The 26,051-nt window shown below is 40.2% G+C and overlaps 2 protein-coding genes across 2 annotated transcripts in view; both read left to right on the forward strand.

The window, feature by feature from the left end:
* Positions 1-11,242, forward strand: part of PTPRQ (protein tyrosine phosphatase receptor type Q) — a 176,051-nt gene extending 164,809 nt beyond the window's left edge. Inside the window, exon 64 of the mRNA XM_080393299.1 lies at positions 132-11,242. Coding sequence (XP_080249425.1) covers positions 132-169 — 38 coding nt within the window. The 3' untranslated portion in view covers positions 170-11,242. The remainder of the gene's footprint in view (positions 1-131) is intronic.
* An 8-nt stretch (positions 11,243-11,250) lies between these two features.
* Positions 11,251-26,011, forward strand: MYF6 (myogenic factor 6). The gene is made up of 4 exons (XM_080393297.1): positions 11,251-24,817; positions 25,058-25,148; positions 25,334-25,466; positions 25,750-26,011. The coding sequence occupies exons 1-3, from the start codon at positions 24,299-24,301 to the stop codon at positions 25,450-25,452; spliced, it is 729 nt and encodes a 242-aa protein (XP_080249423.1). The 5' UTR covers positions 11,251-24,298; the 3' UTR covers positions 25,453-25,466; positions 25,750-26,011.
* The last annotated feature ends 40 nt before the right edge of the window (positions 26,012-26,051 follow it).

A 26,051-nucleotide genomic window follows, 5' to 3' on the forward strand; every position in this document is an offset into this window, starting at 1 on the left:
TAATAGTCATTGCTTAAGCTTTCCACTTTTTTTCCCACAAAATCTTTTAAATTCAGCCAAAACAGTTAGCTGACATTAGTGACTTTTTGTTTACAAGGTAGGTTAATGTAATGTATCTATTTCTTTTGTAGGTGATGTGGAGCTCGAATGGGAAGAAACTACCATGTAAATACTAAAACTAAATATTGAAACTAAAGTCAAAGTCATATTTTTCTAAGCACAGGGGCCAAAGTGAATTCCCCTATTTTGACAATTAAAAAACCACAAGATGACTGAAACATCTTTTCTTCTATCAATGTGCCTTTATAAATATGTTAAAGTATTTTATTCAGATCACCAAGCAATAATGATTTGGAGTACTTTTTGCACAGACCGCATTTCTGGTGTTATATGAATACTGCATTCAGTATGTATTTAAATAGAAAGTGTGTTTGAACATATTCCTTTCTTCCAGTTATCTTTGTAAAAGAAGAAAACTGAGCCAAATACGATGTAAAACTTTCATATTCCCATTGAACTTATTTTGGTGTGGATTTGCTGTGTTCTTTGTGTTTTGGTTTTAAGTAAAAACTACAGTTCCTTGAATCATTCTCGCTAGATTGGTTTCAATGTTGTCAGTTCTTGCAGATTAATTCCAATACCAGCACAGTGATCTTTACCTAACTGTATGTTCTTGTGTTTTGAATCTTTTTTTATGAGTGGTAGCATATCAGCTCGTGATCCTGAACAGCTGAAGAGTCACCTTCTGACACAGGGAGGATTATTCAGCTTTTACACAGCACACAGTAGCTCTTCAGGGACACTTGGGGCTATTTAAGTTGTCTTATAATCAGCGGATTGTTTTTTAAAATATACAGTAGTGATTGCATATGTTCAGTGCTGAGGAAAGTATTTTACATTCCTGCTACTTTTTCAAGCAGATAAAAAAAAGTAAAATTATAAATTTATTTTATATTTAATGCATGTTAGATTGCATCATAGAATGTTTATAATTGATTCAAATTTCTTAAATATAACACTTCAGAATTTTGAAAGGTTGCTCAAAATTTAGAAACAATATATTTTATAACATAAAGTTGTCAAGTAAAAAAGTTGTTGCTCCTTCCCCAGCTTTGGCAAATCCCTGTAGACACTGAAAAGTATGAGAACTAATATTTGGAGATTTAATAAAAGAAGACCTCTTCTACTCCCACTGGTTATCATTACTGGAAATATATCTTAAACAGGAATGAGAAGCAGGAAGCTCTCATCTAAGAAGCAGAGCAAAAATTGATAGGGTAGGAAGACTAGAGAGGTAACTAAACTGTGTGCCCTGGTTTTATGTGGAAGTGACAGTATTCAATTGGTGTTATTGGGAAAAGGGTTGATTACTAAGTTTTTTCTCTGTGTAAAGAAATTCTGAATACTGAAGCTGTTACCTTAATCTGAGATGCAAAACATAATAGCAAAAAGGCTTTGGATTTGCCCTTTTATATTCTGTTTAGACAGAAGAAATCCATAGCCTTGCTGGGGCATCGAGCTCAGGGAAGTCAGATAAACCTCATTAGAACCTTGAAAGAGGTATGCGTGGGGGTGTGTTTGTGTGCACACACTCTGAACAGAGTAGTAAATGAACAAAACTTTCCATCTCTTAACTGTAGCTACCAGACAGAAAATACTACACAGTATGTAACCTGATACTTTTCCGTAAGTAAATGATGGTAGGTGTTTGATGTCTTTTTAGAAGCTGGCAAGGATGGTGCAGTGAGGAGCCTTTGTAATTTAGCAGAAAGTGCCAAATACCTAAAATGAAAATCAAAAGACAGCATTTAAGGAGATGAAAATGGTCTACAGAGATATTCTGGGCGATCTTTCAAGAAGACTGACGGTATTGTAAACATCACCTGTCAAGCTAAAAAGAAAACAATGCCTTTTAAAGCTGGAGAGAGGGAGAGAGAGGTGATGTCCACAGCTGTTCAAGTCTCTGGCAAAGCATTCGGTACAGCTCTAGTTTCATTTGGTTCCTATGAAACATGTGTTCTTCATTTATTATACATGTACTTTAAAGTATTCTGACAAATTGCTTATAGGGACTTGCAGATGTTTTTCATGATTTGTGTTTGCACTTGGTAGCAGTACACAGAGCACTGTAATAAATTGACATTATGGAGTCATAATCTTGTATAATCTTATATCCACAATGGTGGAATATCTGGATGTGTGTCATTCTTTTTTCAATTGGAGGAAAAAGCTAAGAAGCCTTATACAACTTACAGATGAACTCCAGATTTCTGAAGGTGCTAAAGTGTTTTCTATTTTACAAAATACTAAACAATGAAGATTTCTACATCCTCCTTTAGGGAACCTGCTGGTGGTCAGACACTACATTCAGTAGCACGCTTGTCTGACAACTTAGCAAGATACTAGAAAATGTGACTCTCTTCTGTAGAGGCAAAGTGAAAAATTGAAAAGTAATTATTGTACAATTTGATGAATGCAATCTGATACATGCTACCTTGACACATTTTGTATTGTCTTTAGGGCAAAAGCCAACATTCAGCATAAACTGGCCACAACTTATAAGATGCATGGTCAGGTAAAGGAGTTTCTCCAAGCGATTTTCTCCAAGAACTGGTTTTTAGTATAAATACAGCAGTAGTTCACTGACCTCCTCATGTGCCTGCCAGTAATGTTCAGGGATAGGGCAGCATCTGTGTAACAGGAGATCCCCCAGACCTCTCTGTTCAGTCATGAAAGAATTTCCACATAGTCCCTTGTTCTCCAGCCCTGCTTCCCATATGCAATGACACCTATGGTGGTGTTACTGACACAGCTGGAGAGCTGGAGGCAAGCAGAATTTGTCCAATTGATATTTTAAGAATATATATGAATATATAAAGCAGCACACCATTTTCATTTTTAAGGTCACCACTCAATTTTCTACAGATTCTTGGCACTACTAATATAGCAAGAGTGTACTCTATCAATGAATGAATAAAATTGGAGAATACGCTAATTCTATAGGATGATTACAAGTGTATTGAAATTAGGTCATACTGTATTAAATTACTGGAGGAATTTCTATAGAAATTCTACAGTCTTTATATATATTTATAGCCAGTTCTGTTGCTTATCATTAGAAGAGGCTACTGCCAGTGCCTTTAAAAACTGATCTGTTCTATTTTACAGAAGTAATAGACAGCAGAATATCATATTCATGTTGAATTTAAAGCACTTTCTTATACTGTTAAAGGTGTTGATAAAAATAATTATGCATTCAAACTTTTACTGTATATATGGAGCAATTCAGTAATTTAATTTCATAAAATTATGTGAAAGAATACGAATGTGTATTAATCTGTGTAATACCACCTGTGTACTGCTGCAATATGAAGTCTGCTCAAATGCAGAAGTACTAAGACAAAGCAGCAAAGACAATGAATTAATCATATTTCATACTAAGGTAACATGACAGTGAGCTCTCCTGGTTGCATACAGGAATTACAAAGCCTCCTAGATGGGGACATGAATTTGCAGCTTCAGGACACAGAACCCTGTGAGGTCTGTGGGCAGAAGAGGTTTTTTGTGAAAACATTTTGACAGCAAGTTAAAATAAAACTTGAAAACTACCTGTTTCAGAGTCTGTATTATATGTGATCCACTGTTTTACCACTTTTCCATGACTGTTGTGTCACCACCCTGTGTAGGGTGTTGAAAAGACAAGCCCTCCCAGCATTGTTCTCTATGATTTGTTCTGTTTTCTAATGCTGTATTGCTTGTCTATACTTGACTATATTAGAAGGAATTGTAAACAGTAATATGGATCTCCTGAATTCAAATACTACAGGCATGATCTACAGGCATACATCGTTATCAGGTAAGGTGTGTAGTGGTCTCACTTCACACCTTCTCTCTATCCCTTTCCCTATGAGTCAATATCCAGGTGACATCACGGAATATCAGCTGCATTTTGCACTGGCTCTTGCCCAGAATACATTTTCTGCCCTGTCCTTTACGTGGCTGAGGTTACGAGGTATGAGACAAGTGCAAGCCTACATTTGTGCTGATCTCAGAGCTGAACTGTGGTATCAGTTGCACATCTTTGCAGCATAGGCACTGCATACAGTTGTAAGGATAAAGCGGCTTCCTATCCAGAAGTTCCCTCTACTGCTATGATAAATTCTGATATAAATTTTAGCAGTGGTCATTGTTCAGTGCCAGCTGAAGACAGCAAGATGGAGCCAGTGTTTGATATTTTGCATGGTGATTCTCTTTTCCCAATAACTTTTCCCAAACGATGCTGAACTAATTACTTATTTTAATTATTTATCTCACAGCTCCCTTATCGTGCAGGCCTTTTCTCAAATTCTACTGTGTAAAGAAAACTGAGAGTCAGTGGCTTTTCAGCTCTGTATAACAATGTCTAGGATACGTTTCACATTTCCCACAACATCAGGCAAAGTTTGCGATGAAGTTGCGCCTCTGTATTTCAGTTGAAACACACCATTTAGAAGGTTTCAGTTATATTTGGATCATCTTACTCTGCTTGTTGATTGGTGTTACCAGGGTGATCTTTTTGTAGGATGACAGCTGCACCCAGCTATCCACTGTAATCATGAATAAACCATTCCAGCACTCTTTACAGTCAATAATGAGCTGAAGGAAGTTTTGCAAGGGTGTTCCTGAAATATTTTGCAGGAGGTGGAGCTCTGAATGATATAAAAAGAATACTTGGATACTAGAAACCTAATATGCAACTAAAGCTCTACCATTCACAGTTGCATTCCATGAAGCCTGCTGAGCAGGAAGTGTGTCCTAGAACACACAGAGCATATTTGCGACAACATAACGCAACCTTTGAGCTGAGTACTGCAAGATACAGGGCACTCTTTCCATCCATGCAGGAACACACTTCAGTAAGCTTCACTGTAACATGTCCCTAGCTCACTTGAGAAACGCAAATACAGGAGACGCCTGTTGTGACAGCTGGTAACATCTTTTGTGATTCAAGTTGGTGTTAGGAACCAAAGGACTCTATTTAGTCAATTTTTGCACTAATCTTAAATATATAAACAAGTATTTTGATACCACAAGCGTAGAACTTTGGCAGACAGAGTATAGGCAAGGAAGACAATTTTCTTCCAGTAAGGAAGGCATAAGCAGAAAAGTAATTATACCTGTATGTCCCTCTCTCCCCCTCAGTCTGCCATCTGCACATGCTCACCAGCTGGGGATAACTGCAGATAAATAAAATTTATGCACTTTTAATTTGATTAATCTATTGGTAATCCCCTTCTCAGAATCCAGCATGTAACAGTTACAGAACTGTGCCTTTTCATTTATCAGTCTTCTGTTGGGATTTACAATAGCTCCATTTATCTATTTTTCTTACAGAATTCTACTGATTCTCTGTCAGTCTTACAGAGACAATACACATAGTGTGAATCAGGGCTTACGTGTTGTGCACAGAACTCTTAAATGAGCTGCAATAACACAATACTGCACTCCAGGCATGGGCGAGGACTTGACCTGAGGAGCCTGGCTGCCTAGCATGTAATCTTACACCCTTTTGAGAACAGGATACTTATCTGACAAGGCACTGTCCCAGGGAGTCCATAAAATGTTCCCAAAGCTGACTGACTTCTAGATGTAGGATTTTAAGCTGAACCTCTCTCTGCTAAGGATAAATAAGAAAATTCAGAGGTAGTATTGTCATCATTGTCAGCAACTCATCTTTGCTGCTTAGGACACCAAGAAGCAAAACCTCTTGTTTAATTGGTATTAATAGCACCTTTAACTTACAAAGACATGCTGTCTTCTTCATAGTTTGCATTTAAAGTTTTGATGCATTTCTCCCCTTTATATCTCCCCCGCCCCCCCTTCCCTTTTGAGAATGGGAATGTGGAAATACTGACTTTTGAATAATTACAGGTTTTCTTAGGAAAATACCAAGCTGTCCTGATAAAACAGTCATAAGGAGGACGCTTTGATTAAAAATGTTCTATAATGGCCATATTATTGCAATTTCTCAAAAACATACCTACTTCCTGTGGGGTGGCCATTATTGTAAGAACATACCTACTAAACATACTGTACACTAAGAATGTGACTGAATGCTCAAGAAGGCAGATACATTTACCACTTCTTGATTTTCCCATTCTTTTTGCCCCTCTGATTCTTCTTATCCTTTACCGGCACTCCTAGGCAGGTTCTGGGGACATATCGGGTTGCTGGTTAATGAAGATTAATTGTGTCAGCTATACTAACTCTGTACAAAATTTAATGAGACAAACATTCCTCTCCTGCGTACTGGTGTGCTCTCTCTGAAACCAGAGGGATCCCTGACGTCGCTGCCAGGGCCAACTGGCAGTCAGAGAAAGCTGGTCCTGTGCTAGTGTGGGAGAAAGTATGTGCTTAGTTCCAAGTTTTCACATTTGGCATGTCTGAAACAAATCACTTAATTTATGTGTATCAAAACTCCCTAAGAAAAAAAAAAGTATTAAAACTTTTTTCCCTAACATTCTATTATCTATATTTGGAAGCCCTGTGGGGAAAGCAGTTTCACACAAAATGTCTTTGCACAAGTCCTATCACAACTAAGAATATTGTCAAAGTAATAAAGTCTTTCACCTCTAACATCTTCCCAAAACAAACAAATGGCCAGTAGATTGTCAAGAGCCACTATGGACAGCATCACTGCCACACAACACTCATGCTTTGCTTTGCCTTCATGATCCCTCCAGTTCTCTCATCTTGACAATAAAGGACTAGTGGTAGGCAGTGGCTCTCAATATGGAGGGCATTAGCCAGGAGAGCATTTGCAGAGAGCTACCTTCATCTTCCTGGAAAGGTTCCAAATGAGTACCCCAGGAGAACACCAGGCACTTCTCACAAAAGGAATCTTATTCAGTCGTTGGGCAAAAATGTCTTGGCTCTGTGTCTGGAGTAACAGAAGAATGACAAGAATTAACTGAAGATGCTAACAATTTTTCTAACTTGTGAACACTGTTATGATATACCACATCCACACACCCCTTATCACACATGGATGCACAAGCAGATACTCAAGTTCTTGAAAGTAAATGCACATCTAAATCTGTCAGGTCAGGTGTGACCAGCCTGCTTCAGGTTAGCAAAGAGAAGCATGACTTGGATTAGTAGTCATGATGCCTTGATCTACAGAGGTAATTGATTCTGATTAAAGAAAAAAAAGAACTTGCAAGGGGTCAGATTGAAGCTTCCCTTTTTTTGAATGTGCACTGGAACAAGTGGTGAGTTGCTCTAATAGAGCTGTGAAATACTTTGGGCTGTCGTATTATCTGGTTCTCCAAAACCAGGAAAAATGTTCAGCAGGGTCTTGTAAGGAGACTTTGTGAAATATAAAATTGCTACAACAGCTGAAAGAAGGAGAATGCTTCCATTGAGAGAAAACTAATGAACAAGCATCAAAATGGACAGTTGGTGTCAATTCCAGAAGGATTTAAAACTTAGACGTGAGCTTGAAGAAACCATGCTAATAGAGCCAATATCTGTATGAAAAGAACCTTGTACTTAAAAATCCATTGTGAACAACGTGTTTGACACAGCATGTATTAAAATGCTTAGGAGAAAAGAATAGTGTATTAATTAAATATAGAAATATTATATTCTACTGATATTCAACATCATGTGGTGTGTTTTCCTTTTTCCTGGAAAGAAATTCAAAACATAAGTCAGAGTTCAGTATTTTGATGAATGTTGGTATAAAGCTCATCTTTCCAAAGAAGCAAATCTGTGAGAAAACCCTTATTGTTTTATTTCTAAGAAATTACAAATCAGATTTAACAAAATTTACTATTAATATTTTAAAATTATTCTTTTTGATCTATATAGAATATTTCCAATCACATTTAGGAAAGCAAGAGAATATATACTGTAGAATTACGTATAGTTCTTAGAGAAAGGCTGCAAAAATAATTTTATGCTTTATATGTCAGCAGAGACTAGCCTTGTGTTGCACACAGCTTGCACATAATCCAAATAAAGTTACCATGCCAAAAAAATACCACATGACTGGCAATGAGGGTCTCCTGGCATTGCTGGGTAACCCAAACCCCTGACTTTGGGAGGAAGCAAGCCAGTGGGAGCTGTTGAGGCCAACATCATCGAAATAGCCCAGCCACGCAGCCCAGCCCTGTTTCACGATGGAGCAGTGAGATCGCAGGCCATTGGTGCCATCTCCTGCATGCAAGCCTTTCCAAACGTGTGCTCCTCTCCTACCTGCCTGTGTACCAGGCACACTTGAGGCTCTTGGGTACAGGAACCTCTCCGCAGACAGACCAGGCAGCTTACAGTCCACTCCATATTCCATGGAGTGCTTTTGTTGGTGAAGTTCTCTTTTTCTCCCTCTTTTTTTCTTTTTTTTTTTTTTTTTTTTTTTTTTTTTCTGTCTGAAGGTCAAAGAGAGAGGTATTGAGAAAGGAGTAATGACATAGAATAAGAGTTAGCTTGTGCTAGAGAATTTCAAGGACATATACGTGTTACATACCGACCTCTTGCACATCCTGCTGTTCAGCAGGATCCTTAGCTGGCAAGTAAGTGCCCAAACTCACGTACAAAACCAGCAACTTAAGAAAGGCACTTTCAGAAATTATGAACAGGACTTCAGAGATACCAAGGACTGACAATGCAGGTACAAAGTGTATGTGCCCACACAGCTCAATGATTGTCACACCCTCTTGTTAGGGAATCATCATCTAATTACGATTTCATTGCTGTCTAATCCTATTGGAATTGCCAATTCTGATTTTCCATTCTAAAAAGAATCAAGGAGTAAATCTTTAGGTTTGTATTTTAAGCACTCAATACATCGGAGACTGATTTACTTTCATCCTTTGCTTGATTCAGAAAAATTTGCTTTATCTTTGTTTATCACATCTCAGGCAAGTAAGCTGATCCCTGGGCTGAACTTGCTGGGGAAAGACATACGCACTATCTGTCTTGCCTCAGTAGTGCCACTTTCAGGAATACTCGGATGTTCATTCAGAAAGGGACGCAGCCTGAGGGGGGCAGGCTCTCACACGAAATGTGGAAGGCAGCTGTTCAAACACCCAAGTACGGTACCAAAAAATATGGGAGCCTGGCTGAATCTTCTCCCTCCCTGCAAGAGCTCTGATACCTAGACTGCCTGTCTTTTTCTGTCCTTAATTCTCCTCAGTTACTCCAAACAGAGCAGAATTATTTCTAATAGAGAACAATGGCAGCATAGTTCATAACAAAATAAGGAACAAAAGGAATCTTAGGAAGTCCCATAGTCTGTCATAGTTTGCTTGAAGGCTACATCACTGCAGCAGAGGTTTATATAGCTCCTGCTCTGCAGCTAAGCCAGACCAGTGTTTTCCCTTCCATCAGATTTACCTAAACCTGCCTTGTTATAACTAATTGCATATATTTTTTTCTAGCCACGTAATCACCAGCATCAGTTTACTCTGTTCCTCTTTGCAGCAATTTTTCACTGTTTGCTTGATCACTGCCAGCACTTTCTCTTGACGTTTCTATTATCTAGTCTATACCACCACATTCATTCAAGAATTCACATAAATTCACATTTACTCAGACGATGTTTTTAAGCCCCTCATCATTCTTAGCATTCTGTGTTTCCTCTAGTTGTACCAGCTGTAGCTGTTTTGAGATGCAGTCCAGTGCCAGTGCCTGAAAAAGGGCACAGAATTTCAGCTGAAGTCTTACCAGCCTAGAACAGGACAGAAAGAATCACTCATGTCCCGCCTTCCTGTTTGCATGTCCTAGTGGGATGTGTGGATTTCTTCTCAACATCATGACATGTGTTCATCTTGTGATTCATGCAACCACCAGTTTCCTTCTTTTGTAGACTTACCACCTACCTAGTTACTCAGTCTACATTTCTGCAGTGAACTGGCTTGTCTAAGTGCCCATTTGTGCCCTTGTCCTCATCAAATTGAAACCTGTTAAAGACCATATTTCTGATTCATCACAATCAGTTTGAAATCTAAGCATGCCCTCCAACAAACTGGTAATTCATACCACCTCTGTGATACCTGCAAACCTGATAAGCACACTCTATTCCATCATTCAAGTTACTAATTAAAGCATAAGGTCCCTAAGCAGAACCCTGGGAAATCCCTCATTTGAGAGTCCTCCTTTGCTGACTTCCCAAGGAGTTGAATATGCATAGGAGTTTCATTTTCCTAGTCTTCAAATGAGGATGTCACATGAAACTGGATTAAAAAAAAACATTAAAATCTAAGTCACTTCCACTTACCCCATAACCATGAGAAGTATTCTCCTGTTATGGCAGGACAATAAATTGATTTGGCACAGCTTAGCCTTGAAGATATTTTAACAGGTACAAAACTACTCCATGCGGGCATTGTTTACTCCTTTGTATTCTCCCAGGTACACACAAATATTGCATTATTTTCCACTATTCCAGTATTTCACAGAAACTTAGGCTGAACTCCTCATCTACAAGTCCCTCTTTCCTTCTGTTGAAGAATATGCGTTACATTTGCCCATCTATACTCTTCTGTAATCTCACTCATCCCCCAGAAGTCCTCAAAGATATCAGGAAATGGCACTGAGATAAGTTCAGCCAATTCTTTAAGTATACTGAGGCCAAACCAGTTGTAATACAATTTAATTGTAACAACAATGTAATTAATTAAAATAATTAATCTAATTCTTTTACCTCTTGGTTTTCCTGTCCTGTCCTGAATCCTTCTCCTTTTTTTACTAGTGCTAATAATTTTGTTAACCAGCAAAATGCACGTCAGCTTTTAATTGTAATTTGAATTGACAGAGGCATTAAGTACAGCATCACCTGTTAATGGCTTTCTCTCTGTTCAGGCTCCCTTAGCTCTCTTGTTACTGCAATGCTTGATGAAAGTTTCTTCTAACTTTTTGTGTCTTTTGATAATGATTTCTTGCTTTGCCCTTTGCCTTTCTGATTTTTTCCTAACATATCTATCCTATCCTTCCTTTCCCAGCCCTAGTTCAGTCTTCTGTTTTGTTTTGTTTTTTCCCTATCTTGTTCATGACTGCTCTTCTTCAACTTTAGAACAGAATAGTTTAGAATTTGAATAGTTTAGGCTGGGAAAGACCTGTGGAGCTCATCTAGCCCAGGACCAACTTCAAAGTTTAATCAGGTTACTCAGGGTCTTGTTCTGTCAAGGTCACCATTTATCTTGTGGTTTTTCTAAGAGGTAGTTACAGTCTCAAGAAGAATGACATTCTGGTGAGTCCGGAACTGCTAAGCCATGTTCAAAGGCCAATCTAGGAAGTGTGTTCTGAGCCCATCTGTTCTAGGTGCTGTCAATACACCAGGCAGAAGCCTATTAAACATAATGCACCTAGCTGCTCTGCTGTGCCAGCAACGAGGGATTTCTGTATACATCCAGAAGCTGATGTATAGATACCTCTGAAGAAAAAAGCGGCACATATGTATACTTTTCAGACATCTCTAAGGTTTTGCAGCAAGGCCTGAAAGCCTACATTGTGAATTTAGGCACCCAAAATGGGGCACAGGCATGTAAGTCCCATGTGGAATCAGGCCCTTGATGGCATTACTGCTAATTGGCATGTACTAACCTACGCATTTCCTGATGCCTCTTGGCAGCTCTGAGACCCTTGGTTAGTCCAAGAAGGATTATCTATCTAGGTTTCCCTTCGCTGGCCTGTCCTTTGGGACCTGATCCTGCAAGCACTATCATAAGTAATTACAAAAAATACTTTAGGAGGTGAGACACTACTGGGATGTTCAGAAAGGGATTAGACAAATTCGTGGGCAACATGGCTGTAAACAGATACTAAAAGAACTAGACAGGGATGTGCCCTGTAACATCCCTGATTAGACAGTTCTTGATACTGAGGATGTACAAAGGGAATGGATGACGAGAAGTGGCCAGGCTCATATCCAGTTTCTAAATAGTCAGTATATTCTGCTAGATGGACTACTGGGCTGACTCAGCAGGGAATTTCTCACATATTATATATTTCTTGTATGTGACTTATTTTTTATCCATTGTACTAAAACCTGGAAGAGTCATACGTCCTTCTGTAAGCTTACTTTGACAGAGAACTATGTGGATGATGGGCATAGACTATACATAAAATAGGTCTGATATAACTGATAACTGCTGAAGTCAGTCATTTGGTTCAGCTCAATAGCTTCTATCATATATGAATTCTTACGACAAAAAGGAACATATGGATGGCTGAGATTAAGCCAGTCTGTTCCTGCTAGTACTGCATTGCCTCAGGTACAACAGCATTAAGATCACAAAGATCTGAACTAAGACACCATCCTGCTAAACTGACGCTGAGTGGACAAAGAGTGCTACGCAGGGCAATGAGAATTTGACTAGTCTTATCACATGGTATCTTTCAAGAATATCTGTAATCTGTTTCTGGTTGTCTTCACTATAGTTCAGCATGACTGCTTGTGGGGATCAGCAGTGTGCAATGACAGCTCACAGGAAAAAACTGTTGGTGTAACCTGGACTCATCAGACACAAAGTAATCTGTTGTCTGATACTACTATATTGCAAACAAATTATGAAGAATTCATGTTACTACCATGTGATTATTTGTGATTAACATAATCTCAAGTATTTCAAACCACAAGCTATCACAGTCAGACAGCTAATTCCTTGCAAGGCCGCGCTGCAGTTGATAAACTGTTCTAGATCACAGCTTACGTGGAAATTCTGGGGCTCTTGAAAAGTCACATTAATCAGTTTGACTAACTTGAGTCTTATTTACAACTCTGTATATATTGGTGTTAGAGTTACAGGTGTGACTTGGTCTGTGTGTGCATGCATGCATGCAGTTCTTGAGCATGCTGTGTGTAACTAAGGTGACTCAGTGACTTTTTTCAGAAATAAAAACACAGTTGCAACTTCTTTTTTATTAGATAGCTCATGTTGGGCAGGAAAAATTGTTTGATCCCTTCAGGCAGTTTATCAATCACCAAATTCTTGCTTGAATTTCAGTTCAGAGACACTGTGGGCACATAACTTCTGTCAGAGAATGTCACACATCTCAGAAAAGTGACTTTGCTTTTTTCCAGTCTCATATTTTCTCCTCTTACTTTAGATACACAACTTTACAAGCAGCTTAAAACTTCCCAAAAACGCTAAGCAAGTTCACTGTTAATTGAACCCAACATCAGGACACAATCACAGTACTGAACAGTTGGAATTCTGGAAAGCCATTTACGTGAAGTGTTACATTCCTGGAACCATGGAAACACCAAATTTGAGATGCTTGACTCACTGAGAAAGCTCCCCAATGAGAGGTGGTAATTTGAGCATCTACAGGCTCTTTATTGTATATAAACTGTTGCTGCTGCCTGTGTAAAATCAGCTTCTGCAAAGACACATCCTCTACCTGGAAAGACAGCTAAATATAGCAGCCATGAGGCACTGATGCTACTTGAGTGTGCTCGCAGACTACGTTTCAGCCAGTACAATGAATACTACAGCTTGTAAAGATGGTGACAATTGTGTGATCATTTAATAAGTCCTTGTTCCATTTAATACTCGGGCCTAGCATCAGCTGACTCTAGACAAAAGATATATAGATATAGACACCAAGTCCTTCTGTAAATTGACATGACTTTCAGATCCAAATGGAGCAATACTGATGATCCAGAATCTTCAGAGAGCTCTCTCCTCCAAAAAGCAATTTCAATTAATTAGTTATTAATTAGTTGGCAATCTTCCTTGGTAATTCTTCACTAACAACACTGATATCTTGGATGCTGATTTTTAATTCTCTTGTAATAATGAGAAGTTATTTCCTTGGAAGGAACTGTAGAAAAAGTTCATCTAATGCTTCTCAAAATGTCAGTCTCATTATCGTAATGTCTTTGAAGGTTAGTAAATTGTGCAGGATGGGCTTGAAAGGTGATAATAGAAAAGACTGTATCTTCAGGGACAATCAACATCAGAGACAGCTTCTCTCTTACCCATGCCTCTCACCCACGATCATGGTAATGATCATTCTTATAAATATTTTAGATCCTTTTTATTCTTCACTCTGTGTCTTCCAAATATGACAAAGTTTCTTTATCCTGTTGTTAAATACTTACTTGAACCTTGCAGATGAGACACTTCATTAGGTTTCATACTGTTGAGTGGGCTCAACTGACCTTTCAGGAACACCACTCAGAATCTTTAAACTGATATAAAAAACACCACCACAGCCCAAGCAGAAATTTGGATGATTTTGTATTGTCCATTGAATGTTAATGGGGTTCAGCATTCAGTGTTTACACCAATGGTTTTATCAGTGATATTCCTGATTATGATAACCAGTTCAGTTTGATTACTTCTTTTCCTGAAGTAGTTTGCAGACCAGAAATCAGTTCTGAAACTCCAGTTCTGTCTCAGAAATCAGTCCTGAAACACAAGTTCCATCTTATGTATCTTATTTAATTCAACAGAAGCCGATCCCTCAAAGGTTTACTGATGACAGCAATGGAATGCAAGCAGAAAGCAATCTGCTATTAGACTTGTACCCTGAAGACTGCCTCCCTGCTGTAAGCACAACTGCTCTCATTATCTCTGCTTGCTATTGAATTTGCAACTTGTTAATTAACATGGATGCTAGTAACAAATTCTGAAAGAAAACAGATATAAGATGCACTTACATGAACTGGTAAATGACATGCTCTGGATTCATCTGGTTTTAACTCCTCCCTTTTCATATACCATCGAGGTTCAGAAAACACCTGCAGATGTTACTGAAAAGCTAGTGTTGTTCCACTATGGCTGCCCCAAGCTCAGGACAGCAGTTCCAATACACAGTTGTTACAAATAACTGTATTCTTATAAAATGACATTTATAATCTATAATTAGTCATCTCATTTAAACACTGAACTTTTCAGACGTCCAAAGCACTCAGCAGCTCCCATTGAGCAGAATGTGACTAGGCTACTATGTGTGGACCTATCAAAATAAAATGAATTTATTGTTTGTCATTTGGAGTTTATTTAGGTACTGCTAGTGCACAATTCTGTCTGTTCTATTTTTTCAGTTATTATAGTAATCAATAATACTTCAATGTAATAATTGTAAAGCTTAGCACTTCCAGCCAAAATTTCTTATTAAGCTGCTGTACACACAAATGTTGTTTACAAATAATGACACTGCAGGTCAACAGATTCTGTCATAAGCCAACTGTTTCACACCTCACAACAAAAATATTTTCTCACTATTTTCTCTAAGTCTAAACATAGCTATGTTGTCCAGTCACCAGTTTCAGAACACAGATCTAAGATTGCTCTTCCAGGGATTATTTCTCTAATCAGAATAGAATGTGTTTCTTTCTTCTAAAATTTTCCTCAATGTTTAATTATCATTTCCCCCAAAATGTAATTAGTACACTTTCTCCAAGAATCTAATTACCTATATCAATTCAGTTGAACCCTTATTTTTAATGATTTTTGCAGACAGAGAGGGCATCTGGCAATCTTTTAGTCTACGCAGTTTCTCTGAAATGTTTTTCAGAGTGGTCTGGTGAAAAATGAAATACAGGCAATTTTTGAGCATGCTTTTGTGAAGTCTGGCTAGAATGAGAAGGGTAAGATCCATTTCGTCACGCAGAATTTCTGAATACTATCCCCTTTTCATTCCCATCTTAGGTCCTACGTGCCAGATGAATTGCATGGGGAAGGAAGGGCGTCAGCTCAGCCAAGGTTATTCCTATACCTTGAGGAATTTCATGTTCCCTTTTAGGATAACCATAAGATTCCTTTGTATTTTTGGAACTTCACAAGGGTATTTTTACATGGTACAGAACTAGTGGTCAGAGCCATTTTCTTATTTCAAAATCTCTAACAACAAATTTGCAGATTTTCTTTATGCCACATAACTATGGCATGTTCAAGATCCCAGCGAACTTCAAAGAGAACATTTCTGAGCCTTCAGGAGCCTCAAAGCAAGTGAAATCTTAATCTATAAACACGCAGAAGTTATTTATTAAGTGAAATTACATAAAATTAACTGAACAGAGAGGTGAAGGAGCACAGTATAGACTGCTGCATTTCTTGCACTGACAGATCACAGGTAAACAACCTTGTTTACAAACATGTACCTTAAATGACACATAGCCAAATAACACAATGACCTTCACATCCTAAAACAGTTTTGCAGCTGTACAACAGGTTCCAATAACAGCATGATACAATGTATGTTGGATTCAAGGTCGGTCATTATTGCTATTTAATACAGAACAAATTTCTTTCCAGAAGACTTTATCTCATTGGCTCCTGTTTTCCAAAAGCAGCAGCTATTTTTCCTTTTGAAAGCCCATGTAGATAAGACACCTGGAGATTCTGTTTTAACATTTTCTCTAGTCCTAGATGCATGATACAGAATTTATTTTTTAAGTTTGAAGGTGATACAGGCTGTCATGTTTGAGGGCTCACACCACTGTAGCTGAAATGATTAGGAAGAAACTTCTCTGTTGAAACCTCTTCAGAGCATCATATATCTTCCACTGATGACAGATTTGGTGGACAGCAGTGTGGCACCTTGACCACTCCATCCCCATATTTGATGGGAGATAAAACTTTAATAACTTTTGAAGTATTTCCAGGTGGACAACTGACTAGGTTATCACAGGAAGGGACAGAAGTACATTTCTCTTTCAATGATTGAAAGAAGCCAGCAGATGCAGGAGACTGTAAGTGACGCAAAAGGGCTCCCAAATACACCAACTACTGTATCAGCCCAAACCGAGGGGAGAAGGCAAGAAGAAGTTAGAATTAATAACAAAAGCATGTGAATATCAGTGTATTCTTAAGAGATAAAGAAAGGTAGTTCTGTGAAAACATTTTTTTCTTGCTACAACACAGAAAGGTAGGGAGAAAATAGGAAATATTGTTAAGAATGAATATACAAACCCTTTTCTTTTTTTTTTTGCATTGAAGCCCAATAAAGCCTAAGGATCATGGATATACTGAAATGAAGAGACTTGTGAAAAGCTACACAGAGAAAGGAATCTGACTGATGCCTGGAAAGGGAATGGTCATATATCAGAATATCTAAAGTACATGTTGTGAAGATTATATTCAGATCAGTCAGGAACATATTTATCAGAATTAAGACAGTGTATACATGCTTTTCAAAGCTGAGATTGACTCAGCAAAGCTAACCATTGTATCCAATGAAGAACTTGGAGGAGAACACTTAGGACATAGCAACTATTTCTGCTAAAGCACAAAATGTGACAAGACAGCAAAAAAAAACATTCTGTATTTACTATATACTGTAAAAGATTGATGGCATGCCACCCAAAGGATCTCCAGCAATTCATAACAAAGTACATGACACAAGCTTTATTTGTTAAATTAGGAGCAATGTAGGATGTGGAAAGCAAGAGGTAACAACGACACATGGAAAACAAAGCCTTTAAGTACAAATCATATAAAACTACAAAGTACAAATCAACACATATTCTAAATTTTGAGCTAAACTGATTGTCCAGAAAGGCAGAAGAATACTGAAAATAAAATTAACAACTTCTGAAATTATAGACAACAGAGAAAATACATAAAATCTCATGAGAAACAGGGAATTTTATAAGGCTGACAGACAGCATTACTTTCAATATTGCAGTTACATTTTGGCAACAGTAATATCTCAAGAAATTCCCATTTCAGTTGTTTCTGCATTTTAAATCCATAGGCACATGGAATAATTGAGGACTGAATTAATGCAGTGCCAGGAAATAAGCCAAGACCAAGCAGTGCCTGCATTTAACTACAGTTTATGAACTATCTTAATTACCCCATGCTATGTATCCATAATCAAATGGCTCATTACACTGGCACGCCCCTATGTCAGAGAGCTAACACCAGGTAACCAAAAGAATATTTGGCAATGGATAATGAAACAGTTTAAAACAATTTATGTACAAAACCCAATCATTCAGAATAATCATTTCATGGTGTTGTGATGGGCTGTTTCAAATAATCCCTATGTTATTGCTGAGGAGGGAGTCGTCTATATCCATTACCTTCACATCTTCCACTTCCAAGCCACTATCATCCTGGTTTTCCATGAAGATCCGTGGCTCTGCAAAAATCCCTTGTGAACCCCAGAAAAGTAAACTGTCATTTTTCCAGTCTGAGCACTAAGCTCTCTTTCTGTCCATGGAGAGCAGGGATGTAATTAGTCTGATTGTTGGAGCTCTCCAGACACCCTTTCCTTCCTTTCACTTGCAGGATTAAAATGAATATTTATTTTAATTTGTAGTAGCTACTATGGCTTAACTATCGCCCTTTTGACTGAGATGAGGATTAGATGTCACAGTCATCATGTTCTGAAACTACATAGTGTGAATATGCACTCTACACTTACAACAATTTGTAGTGTAAACAGACAAGTTTATGACTGTAAAAATGGCTTTTCATGTAATTACAAAAAAATGTGATGGCAAAAATATGACTGTATAGCACACGATCTGTCTTATATTCATGTCCCATTTCATGTCCTTCATTTTTTGCCTAATCACAAGTAGAAGACATCTGTCATTATTACTCCCTTTCTTCCTGCAAGGAAAGTCTGCTTGTGGATAGAACCATGGAAAATGCTTGTCCCGGCCAGCAACAGCCAGCAACAGAGCCTCTGGTTTCTGATTGGCACTCCTCCTCCCCAGGAAAACGTCTTGTAGTAAAATAAATGTGTTTGTGCAGTGGTGACTATCTGTCACTGTAGACCCTGACACAGGCATTAAAGCATCTGCCATTTAGAACTGTGTCTCATAACTGCCCAACATGAGAGCTGTAATGAAATCCTACCTTACCATATTGAACTAGAGAAGTCTGTTTAGTTAGCAAGGTTGCACCCCTCAGATACTAACAGGACTGTAACTGATATGAACACTAAAGTCCATATCCAATCAAAGGAAAACAGAAATAATTTGGAACAGCTTATACAGCCAAGGCCCCTGTCAATAAGAATTTTTAAATCTTCCCCTACAAAGACAATAAAATTGTATGCAGTTGTCTTTTTCAGGTTTCTACCTTTCTGGCTTCCCGGCTCCTGTGCATATACTACACCATTGACTACTCCACTTGCCAAACTTGCATTTGAGGAATGGTTGCTCCCACATGCTCTTAAATTCTCTGAAATGGCACATACTTATACACAGGCACTGGCAGGCACAGTACACACCCTTCCTCTAGTCAGTTCCTAAATCTCCAGTGAGAGTGTATGTGACAATGTCAACATGCAAATAACCTCATTGCCTTGGACAAGAAATCAGCTGATAGTCTAACAACATATATAAATGAAAATCAAAAATTAAAGTTGGTCCATGTTACCCCTGCAGACCTCTGTGACATTGTAAATCAAGATACAATGAAGTTCAGCTAAGAGGTGCTCCTACGTATCACAAGCCATGAAGTTCCATATGCTCTATTCCAATAGTAGGAATTACACTTCCACAAGTTTCAGTAAAGTTCTTTTGCTTAAATTTCCCATAGGTCATTGTCAGCATAAGAAATGCTGGTCCCCCCTAGAGTAAGCATTGCCCAGACTTTCAAGAAAAGTCATGGGAAATCTCTATTTTCTGTTCACCAAACTTTTCTGTAATAAGATGTAGATTTGGGGATGGATAGATAGATGTCCTTTATCAGACAACCTATCTTTTGTGCAGCAACTTTCCCCTTACAGTATCCACATCTCTCAGCCTTTTCATGGATCTTGAAAAAAGTTAAGATATCTCAGTCCTTCCCATCTGCTTAAAATTTCCTTCTGAAGGGAAAGGAGAGATGAAGTGTCTCATCCTCCTCAGCTTTTGAAATCCCTGGCATGATATACTATTTCAGCAGCAAATTTCATAGTGCAGCAGCATGTCAAGGCTTTCCCTAGTTCTTCCCAATGAACTGTGACTATGAATACCTTGGCAGATAATATAGATGCATCAGGAGCAGATCCATAGAAACTGGCAGTGCTGAAGACCTAGCATCAACTTCAGATTCTGGGTGCCTTCCAGTTTAGTTTCTCCTGAACAGAACCCAAATGACACACTCTGAGAGCACCTCATAAGGAGTATCAAAAGTGCAGTAAGTGGAAGCTATTCAGAGATTTGCTCCACAAGGGCATTCCTAACAAATTAAAATGAGAATGTAAACACATCCTGAGTGAGTATTTGAGCGCACCTCTTCACACACCAGGAGGAACAGCAGACCATTAATCCCCTAATAGCTTATACTGGTGTCCTCACTATGTAACCTACAAGTTACAAGTGACAACAAAACATGGATGTTAACATACATCCTGACATGCCATCTACCCTTACCTGAATACACTACCAAACTCTGGTGAGAAGAACTTCTGTGTGAATTGGAATTGACAGAGAACAGGACAGGAGGAAGAGCTTAGACTTCTTCTGTAGCAAAGAGGTACCCCAAGTGGTGGCCTTGAGACTATATTGAGGAGAGTTTATCGTTTTGCCTGTTGAGAAATCAGATGAAAAATGCTAAAATTTTAAAAGGAGATGTTACTGTTCCTGTGAAAAAGGGACATGTTAGAAATACCAGTAGAAGATATCAAGTCAGATGTCAGAGGGATTTCAGAAACTTAGGGTCTAACACAAGCTTCGAAGAACATTAACTTTTTGAAAAAAACAGAAATAAAGGCAGAACAGCAGCATTGTGTATTAATAATAAAATATGTTGAAAGGGAAAGTTTCTGATAAGAAAGATGCTGTTAAACATGAGTGTGAAAGGAAAAAAAAACAACAGTGGGAATATGAACAGAAAGATTTCTGTATCTGAAGTCCAAACAAACTCCAAGTACGCCCACAGCCTACACTGATAACCTGCACTTCAGAAATCTACAAAAGCAACTTAGGAATCATTACCTGGTAGCCAAGGTATCTCACCATCTCTCAAATCAAGGAAGGTATTGTACAAATAGAACAGGGCTATAACAAAGAGGCTGAAAATTTCACCTTCACCTAGTTGCCACATAGGAGTGGATATGCCTGATCCCCCCTGATTACCAATGCCACTGCAAAGAAGTGTCGAAGAGATCAAAGATTATTAAAAATACACAATGCCTGTGGCTGGAAGAATCTTGAGGAGAGTGAAGGTGAAAAAGGAGATATTTGGAGTGGGTCCTAGATGACAAAATACTTCTCTGTAATTCTGGACTAAACTTCTGGTTAAACCATAAGGTGTCAAGAGTGACCTGGGGAGTTCCAGGCTCATTTTTCAACCACAGTTATCCGTAACAGTTTATGTGGAAAAGTGAGTATAAAGGGACTCAAGTTCAGGACATCAGCTGTGACTTAAAATGCAGTGCATCCTTCTTGGATTTGGGTCATCCTGACCACTTACTGAATTTACCACTTACTGAAATACTTCTTTGGATAACAGAGTATGTAGACCAGTGAAATACAGTAATCTCATGTATTACCTCTGTAAATGTGTATGCGTAAATATACTGAAAGTACTTTCTCAGTAGAGTACCACAGCATTCTGGTGGAAGCGGTACCAATTGAATAAAGAACTGGCTTCTGAGACAGTTTTTCTGTAAGGGACTATCAAGCCGACTGAAGTGACAAGCGGAGTTCAGCAGTGACCCTCCTTCCAATTCTATGTCCAGTTGCTCTTATTCATGTGCTCTTACTCACTCTTACATCTTTGTGCTTATATCTAACATGCTCTGGAATGCAAGGCATGAAAAGAAAAAAAGCACCAACTTTTGAATCCTCCCCTTGATCCACTTTTGTAATGGAGAACATAACTGAGGACTTTTTGTTGAAATCTGCTAGGGTGGTTTGCTAGCTGTGTTATGTTCACCAAGGAGCTGGAATGGGAGATGCTGCGGGATGACTACAGCAAAATTCAGGTTGCTTATGTGATGGGGAAAAAGGCCAACTTCATTCAAAATTAGAATTCGGTTACAGTTCATAGTTTTGCTTGATAAAGGGTTAACGATGCAGTGTCCACTTTACTGTGAAGAACTAAATCCATTTACTCTAGCACTAAGTGCCAGAAAGAAAGAACTTATTTTGTTTCCTGTTTAAAAAAAATCAATCTGTTGACAGCAGAAGGAGCATCTGGCTCCTAAACTTTCTGTTTCCCAACTCCCTAACTCCAGTTAAAACTCTTGAAAGGACAATGACAATTTGGTAATGACATTTCTCCCTTACAACTATGTTTTGATTTGTGCACCTTACCAGTAGATTGTTCTCGTTTGTGTCTTGTTCCAAATATTCCCAGAGCAGTAGTGAAGAAACTAAAGATTTAAAAAACAAACAAACAAACAAAATAAAAACTGTAGTAAATGTGGAAATGTTTTAAATAACAGCAGATTTATGATTTTTCTTTCTTTTTTTTTCCTTTTTTTTTTTTTATTACTATCATCACTAATTATATGGGACAAACATCCCTGTGGGACTCCAAAGCATACAATGCCAAGGGGTGACTCTCCCCTGCATTGTCAGCAAATTAAATGAGAAACACAAGGGATGGGTAAAGGTCAACATTGTATCGCTTTTTAAAGGTAGAAAATTAAATCACAGGGAAATTAAGTGACTGGCCAAAGGCCAAACAGAAAGCAAATAGCAGAGCATGGAAACTGAGAAACTGTGTCTTCTGTTCAGCTCCTTAACTGCAAGACTCTCTTTAATCTGAAGAGGAATAAAACCTCAGGGCTGGAATATTAATATCAAAATTAGTTTTGCTGAGAACAGTTTGAATTTCTCAGTCTCATCCAAAACTGGATATTGTTCTGCCTCATTAAAGCAGGAATTAGATCCATTCCAACAACACTACCTTGGTCAAAACAAAATCACAACTACTCTAAGATTTTTGTACTCTGAAAAATTAGTTTGCCATCAGTTTTGGAGAAAGTGTCAAGCAAGTGATCAATTTCGTTGTAGCTTTTGAGAAATGAACAAAAATGCCACAGTTCTCTTCAGAAAGGATGAAGCTAGAAGCTACATTGGAGAGAGATCGTGGTATTCCAGGGTCTTCATTCACCCTTCACGTATTATTGTGAATTTCTATGGAAAAGCATACACATACATGTATGCACACATATTAACACACAGAAATATATTTACTTATCCACACAGATATACATAGATATGTGCATGTGTCTATAGCTAGGGACACATATATATCCATATACACACACCTATATATTTACATAGAGAGAAATTACATGGGATTTAAAGAACACAAGGCAGCCCAGGGAAAGAGGCAATCAGGCCATTTTCCCATGCCTTCTTTCTTGAAGAGAAGCCTAGCCATGCTGTGACACTACAGTATATGCTAACAGAGCAATCACAAGCTCCATTTCTGTCTCAGGGACTATATACCTTGCTCTGCACAGCTTGCCAGGCCCAAGGGATGAAGCCGCAGTTACACCACGTGCCTGGGCTTTGCCTGCCCCAACCACTGTCAAGGACAGGGACTGTCCGGAAAGCCCCATCAAACTGTAACCCAGTCACCTGGAATCACTCCTGTCACCTCACAGGCAACATGGGAAAGCTCAGATTGAAAGACTAAGCCGAGGTGCAGTAACAGTGGGTGCTTCAGCACCACAGCAAAGCTTTGCCTTGGCAACCCTCCCTCTGTGTGTGGAGGCACAGTGAGCTTCCTAACCTTGGGCTGGCCCCGGGTGGCTTGGGTCACAGGAATGGCATGCTTCAAGGGAGGGGAATAGCAGGGGCTTCTTCTGAAAATATTAACTCATCTATTTGGAGACTGATGGCTGCCTTTGAAATCTCTCCGTATAGATCTATACTTAGCACCAGGGCAAGGAGCGTGCGCTGCAGGGTGTGAGGGGTGGGCAGGGGGAGGGCTCCCTGTGAAGCCCTGCGCCTTTGTCCTCCAGCGGTGCCCCCGCAGGCTCGGCAGCAGGACCGGGGCGCCTGCTGTGCCCGGACACGGCTCCCGAGCCCCCACCTCGCGTCCCCTCGCTGCACCCCAAGCTCATGGGATTTGGGGGGGGGTGGGGGGAGTTGGGTTGTCTTTTTATTTTTTGCTTGGTTTCCTTTTCCTTTTTTTTTTTTTTAATTTGCTTCCCTCCCCTCGTGCCCCCCCCCCCTTCTAAATAGGAGATGTTCTCAGGACAGCGCCCAAGAGACTGGCTGGAATCAGTTTTGGAGGGTGATACACCGCGACAGCTAGAAGTTGGATAGGGTTTCAGCAGCTCCTATATAAAGCAGGGGGGACTTATGTCACTGCACTAATTAAATTCCATCTGGGTTGTTCCTCAGGGTGTTTTTGAGCCTTCCACCCAACTCAAGCAGGCAGAGAGGCCGAGGGACAGCATGATGATGGACCTTTTTGAAACTGGTTCCTATTTCTTCTACTTGGACGGGGAGAATGGAGCCCTGCAGCAGCTGGAGATGGCAGAGGGATCCCCGCTGTACCCAGGCAGTGATGGCACCTTGTCCCCCTGTCAGGACCAAATGCCGCCAGAGGCTGGCAGTGACAGCAGCGGAGAGGAGCATGTGCTAGCACCCCCGGGACTACAACCCCCTCACTTCCCCGGCCAGTGCTTGATCTGGGCTTGTAAAACTTGCAAGAGAAAGTCGGCCCCCACAGACAGACGGAAAGCAGCCACCCTGCGGGAGAGGAGGAGATTGAAGAAGATCAACGAAGCCTTCGAGGCGCTGAAAAGGCGGACTGTGGCGAACCCCAACCAGAGGCTGCCCAAGGTGGAGATCTTGAGGAGCGCCATTAGCTACATCGAGAGGCTGCAGGACCTCTTGCACAGGCTGGATCAGCAGGAGAAAATGCAGGAGATCGGGGGGGACCCCTTCAGCTTCAGCCCCAAGCAGGGAAATGTAAGCACCGCCGCTCGCTTCCTCCCGCCGCCCCGGCATCCAGATGCGACGCCGCCGCGCCCGTCCCCTCCGCTCCTCCCCGCCACGGCCTCTGCGGCGGCCGGGCCCGCTGCCGGGTGCGAGCGGGCCGCTGGCGGGGCGCGCGCTCCCGGGGCCCCCGGCGGGCAGCCGCCGCCCGCTTCGCTGACCCCCGCCTTCTCCGCCTGTCTCCCCCCTCCCGCCCCCGCCCGTGTGCCGCAGATCCCCAGTTCAGACTTCCTGAGCACCTGCAGCTCCGACTGGCAAAGCGTTTCTGACCATTCCCGAGCCCTCGGAGCCAGCCCCAAGGAAGGTAACCCGCTAACCCGCTAACCCGCGCCGCAGCCGCCGCCCCCCGTGCGCTGCGGGCCGCCGCCGAGCCCCCCCCCCCCCCCCCCCCCGCCCTCACGGCCGCGCTCCCACCGGCCGGAGCCCGGCGCCGCAGGCCCGGCGAGGAGGCACGCGCTGCTCGTTAATCCCTTTTCTCTCGTTGAGCAGGAGGCTCCATCGTCGAGTCGGCGGCCTCCAGCAGCCTTCGCTGCCTCTCTTCTATAGTGGACAGTATTTCTTCCGACGAGCCCAAACTGCCCAGCGCGGAGGAGGTGGTGGAGAAATAAATCCGGTTGCTCTGGTAGTGTATTTAACGGAGATGGAGCCCCCACCCCCTTCCCTCTAAACTAAGTAACGAAGCAAATTAACGCAGTGGAAAGCCCGGGCAGGGGCCTTGTTAAGCCCGAGTCTGAGTCCGCCTATCCCAAAGAAAATGGCTTGCACAGACTCCAGCCAGAGAGGCTTTCCCCCTTTTTTCTTTCCTTCTCCTTTTTTTCCTGAGTTTTGGTTTCTTTAAATTGTGCTGCATAGACCATCCCTCTTTTTTTCTTTTTTTCTTTTTTTTTTTTTTCTTTTTATTTAAGATACTTACCAGTGTACCGGTGATCGGCTTTCTCTGAGAGTCACTGCAAAGTTCATTCCTGTCTGAGTGAAGCTGTTGGGTGCATTTCGTGTTAATCCTATTTAAAGAGTTCCCGCCTCGTTTCGTTCCTGTAAATAATTTTAGTACTGTCTTTTCTTTTGTAAACATAACAAATATGTATTTAAATGGTGGAATGTGATATTGTATATAAGAACAGACGGAATTCTTGGATTGTAAAATAAAGTTCTTTGTGTTACAGTGTGCCCCCCCTCCCCCCGCCCACGTAATTCAGTAACAACCCGA

This window comes from Falco punctatus (assembly GCF_963210335.1).
Source record: "Falco punctatus genome assembly, chromosome: 6".
NCBI classification, from domain to species: domain Eukaryota; kingdom Metazoa; phylum Chordata; class Aves; order Falconiformes; family Falconidae; genus Falco; species Falco punctatus.

What these genes read in the sequence shown, in the direction of transcription:
- MYF6 (XM_080393297.1), top strand. Translation starts at nt 24,299, where the DNA reads ATGATGATGGACCTTTTTGAAACTGGTTCCTATTTCTTCTACTTGGAC. An exon ending in TCAGCCCCAAGCAGGGAAAT is followed by an intron (nt 24,818 to 25,057) that starts GTAAGCACCGCC and finishes CGTGTGCCGCAG; the next exon opens with ATCCCCAGTTCAGACTTCCT. An exon ending in CGGAGCCAGCCCCAAGGAAG is followed by an intron (nt 25,149 to 25,333) that starts GTAACCCGCTAA and finishes CTCGTTGAGCAG; the next exon opens with GAGGCTCCATCGTCGAGTCG.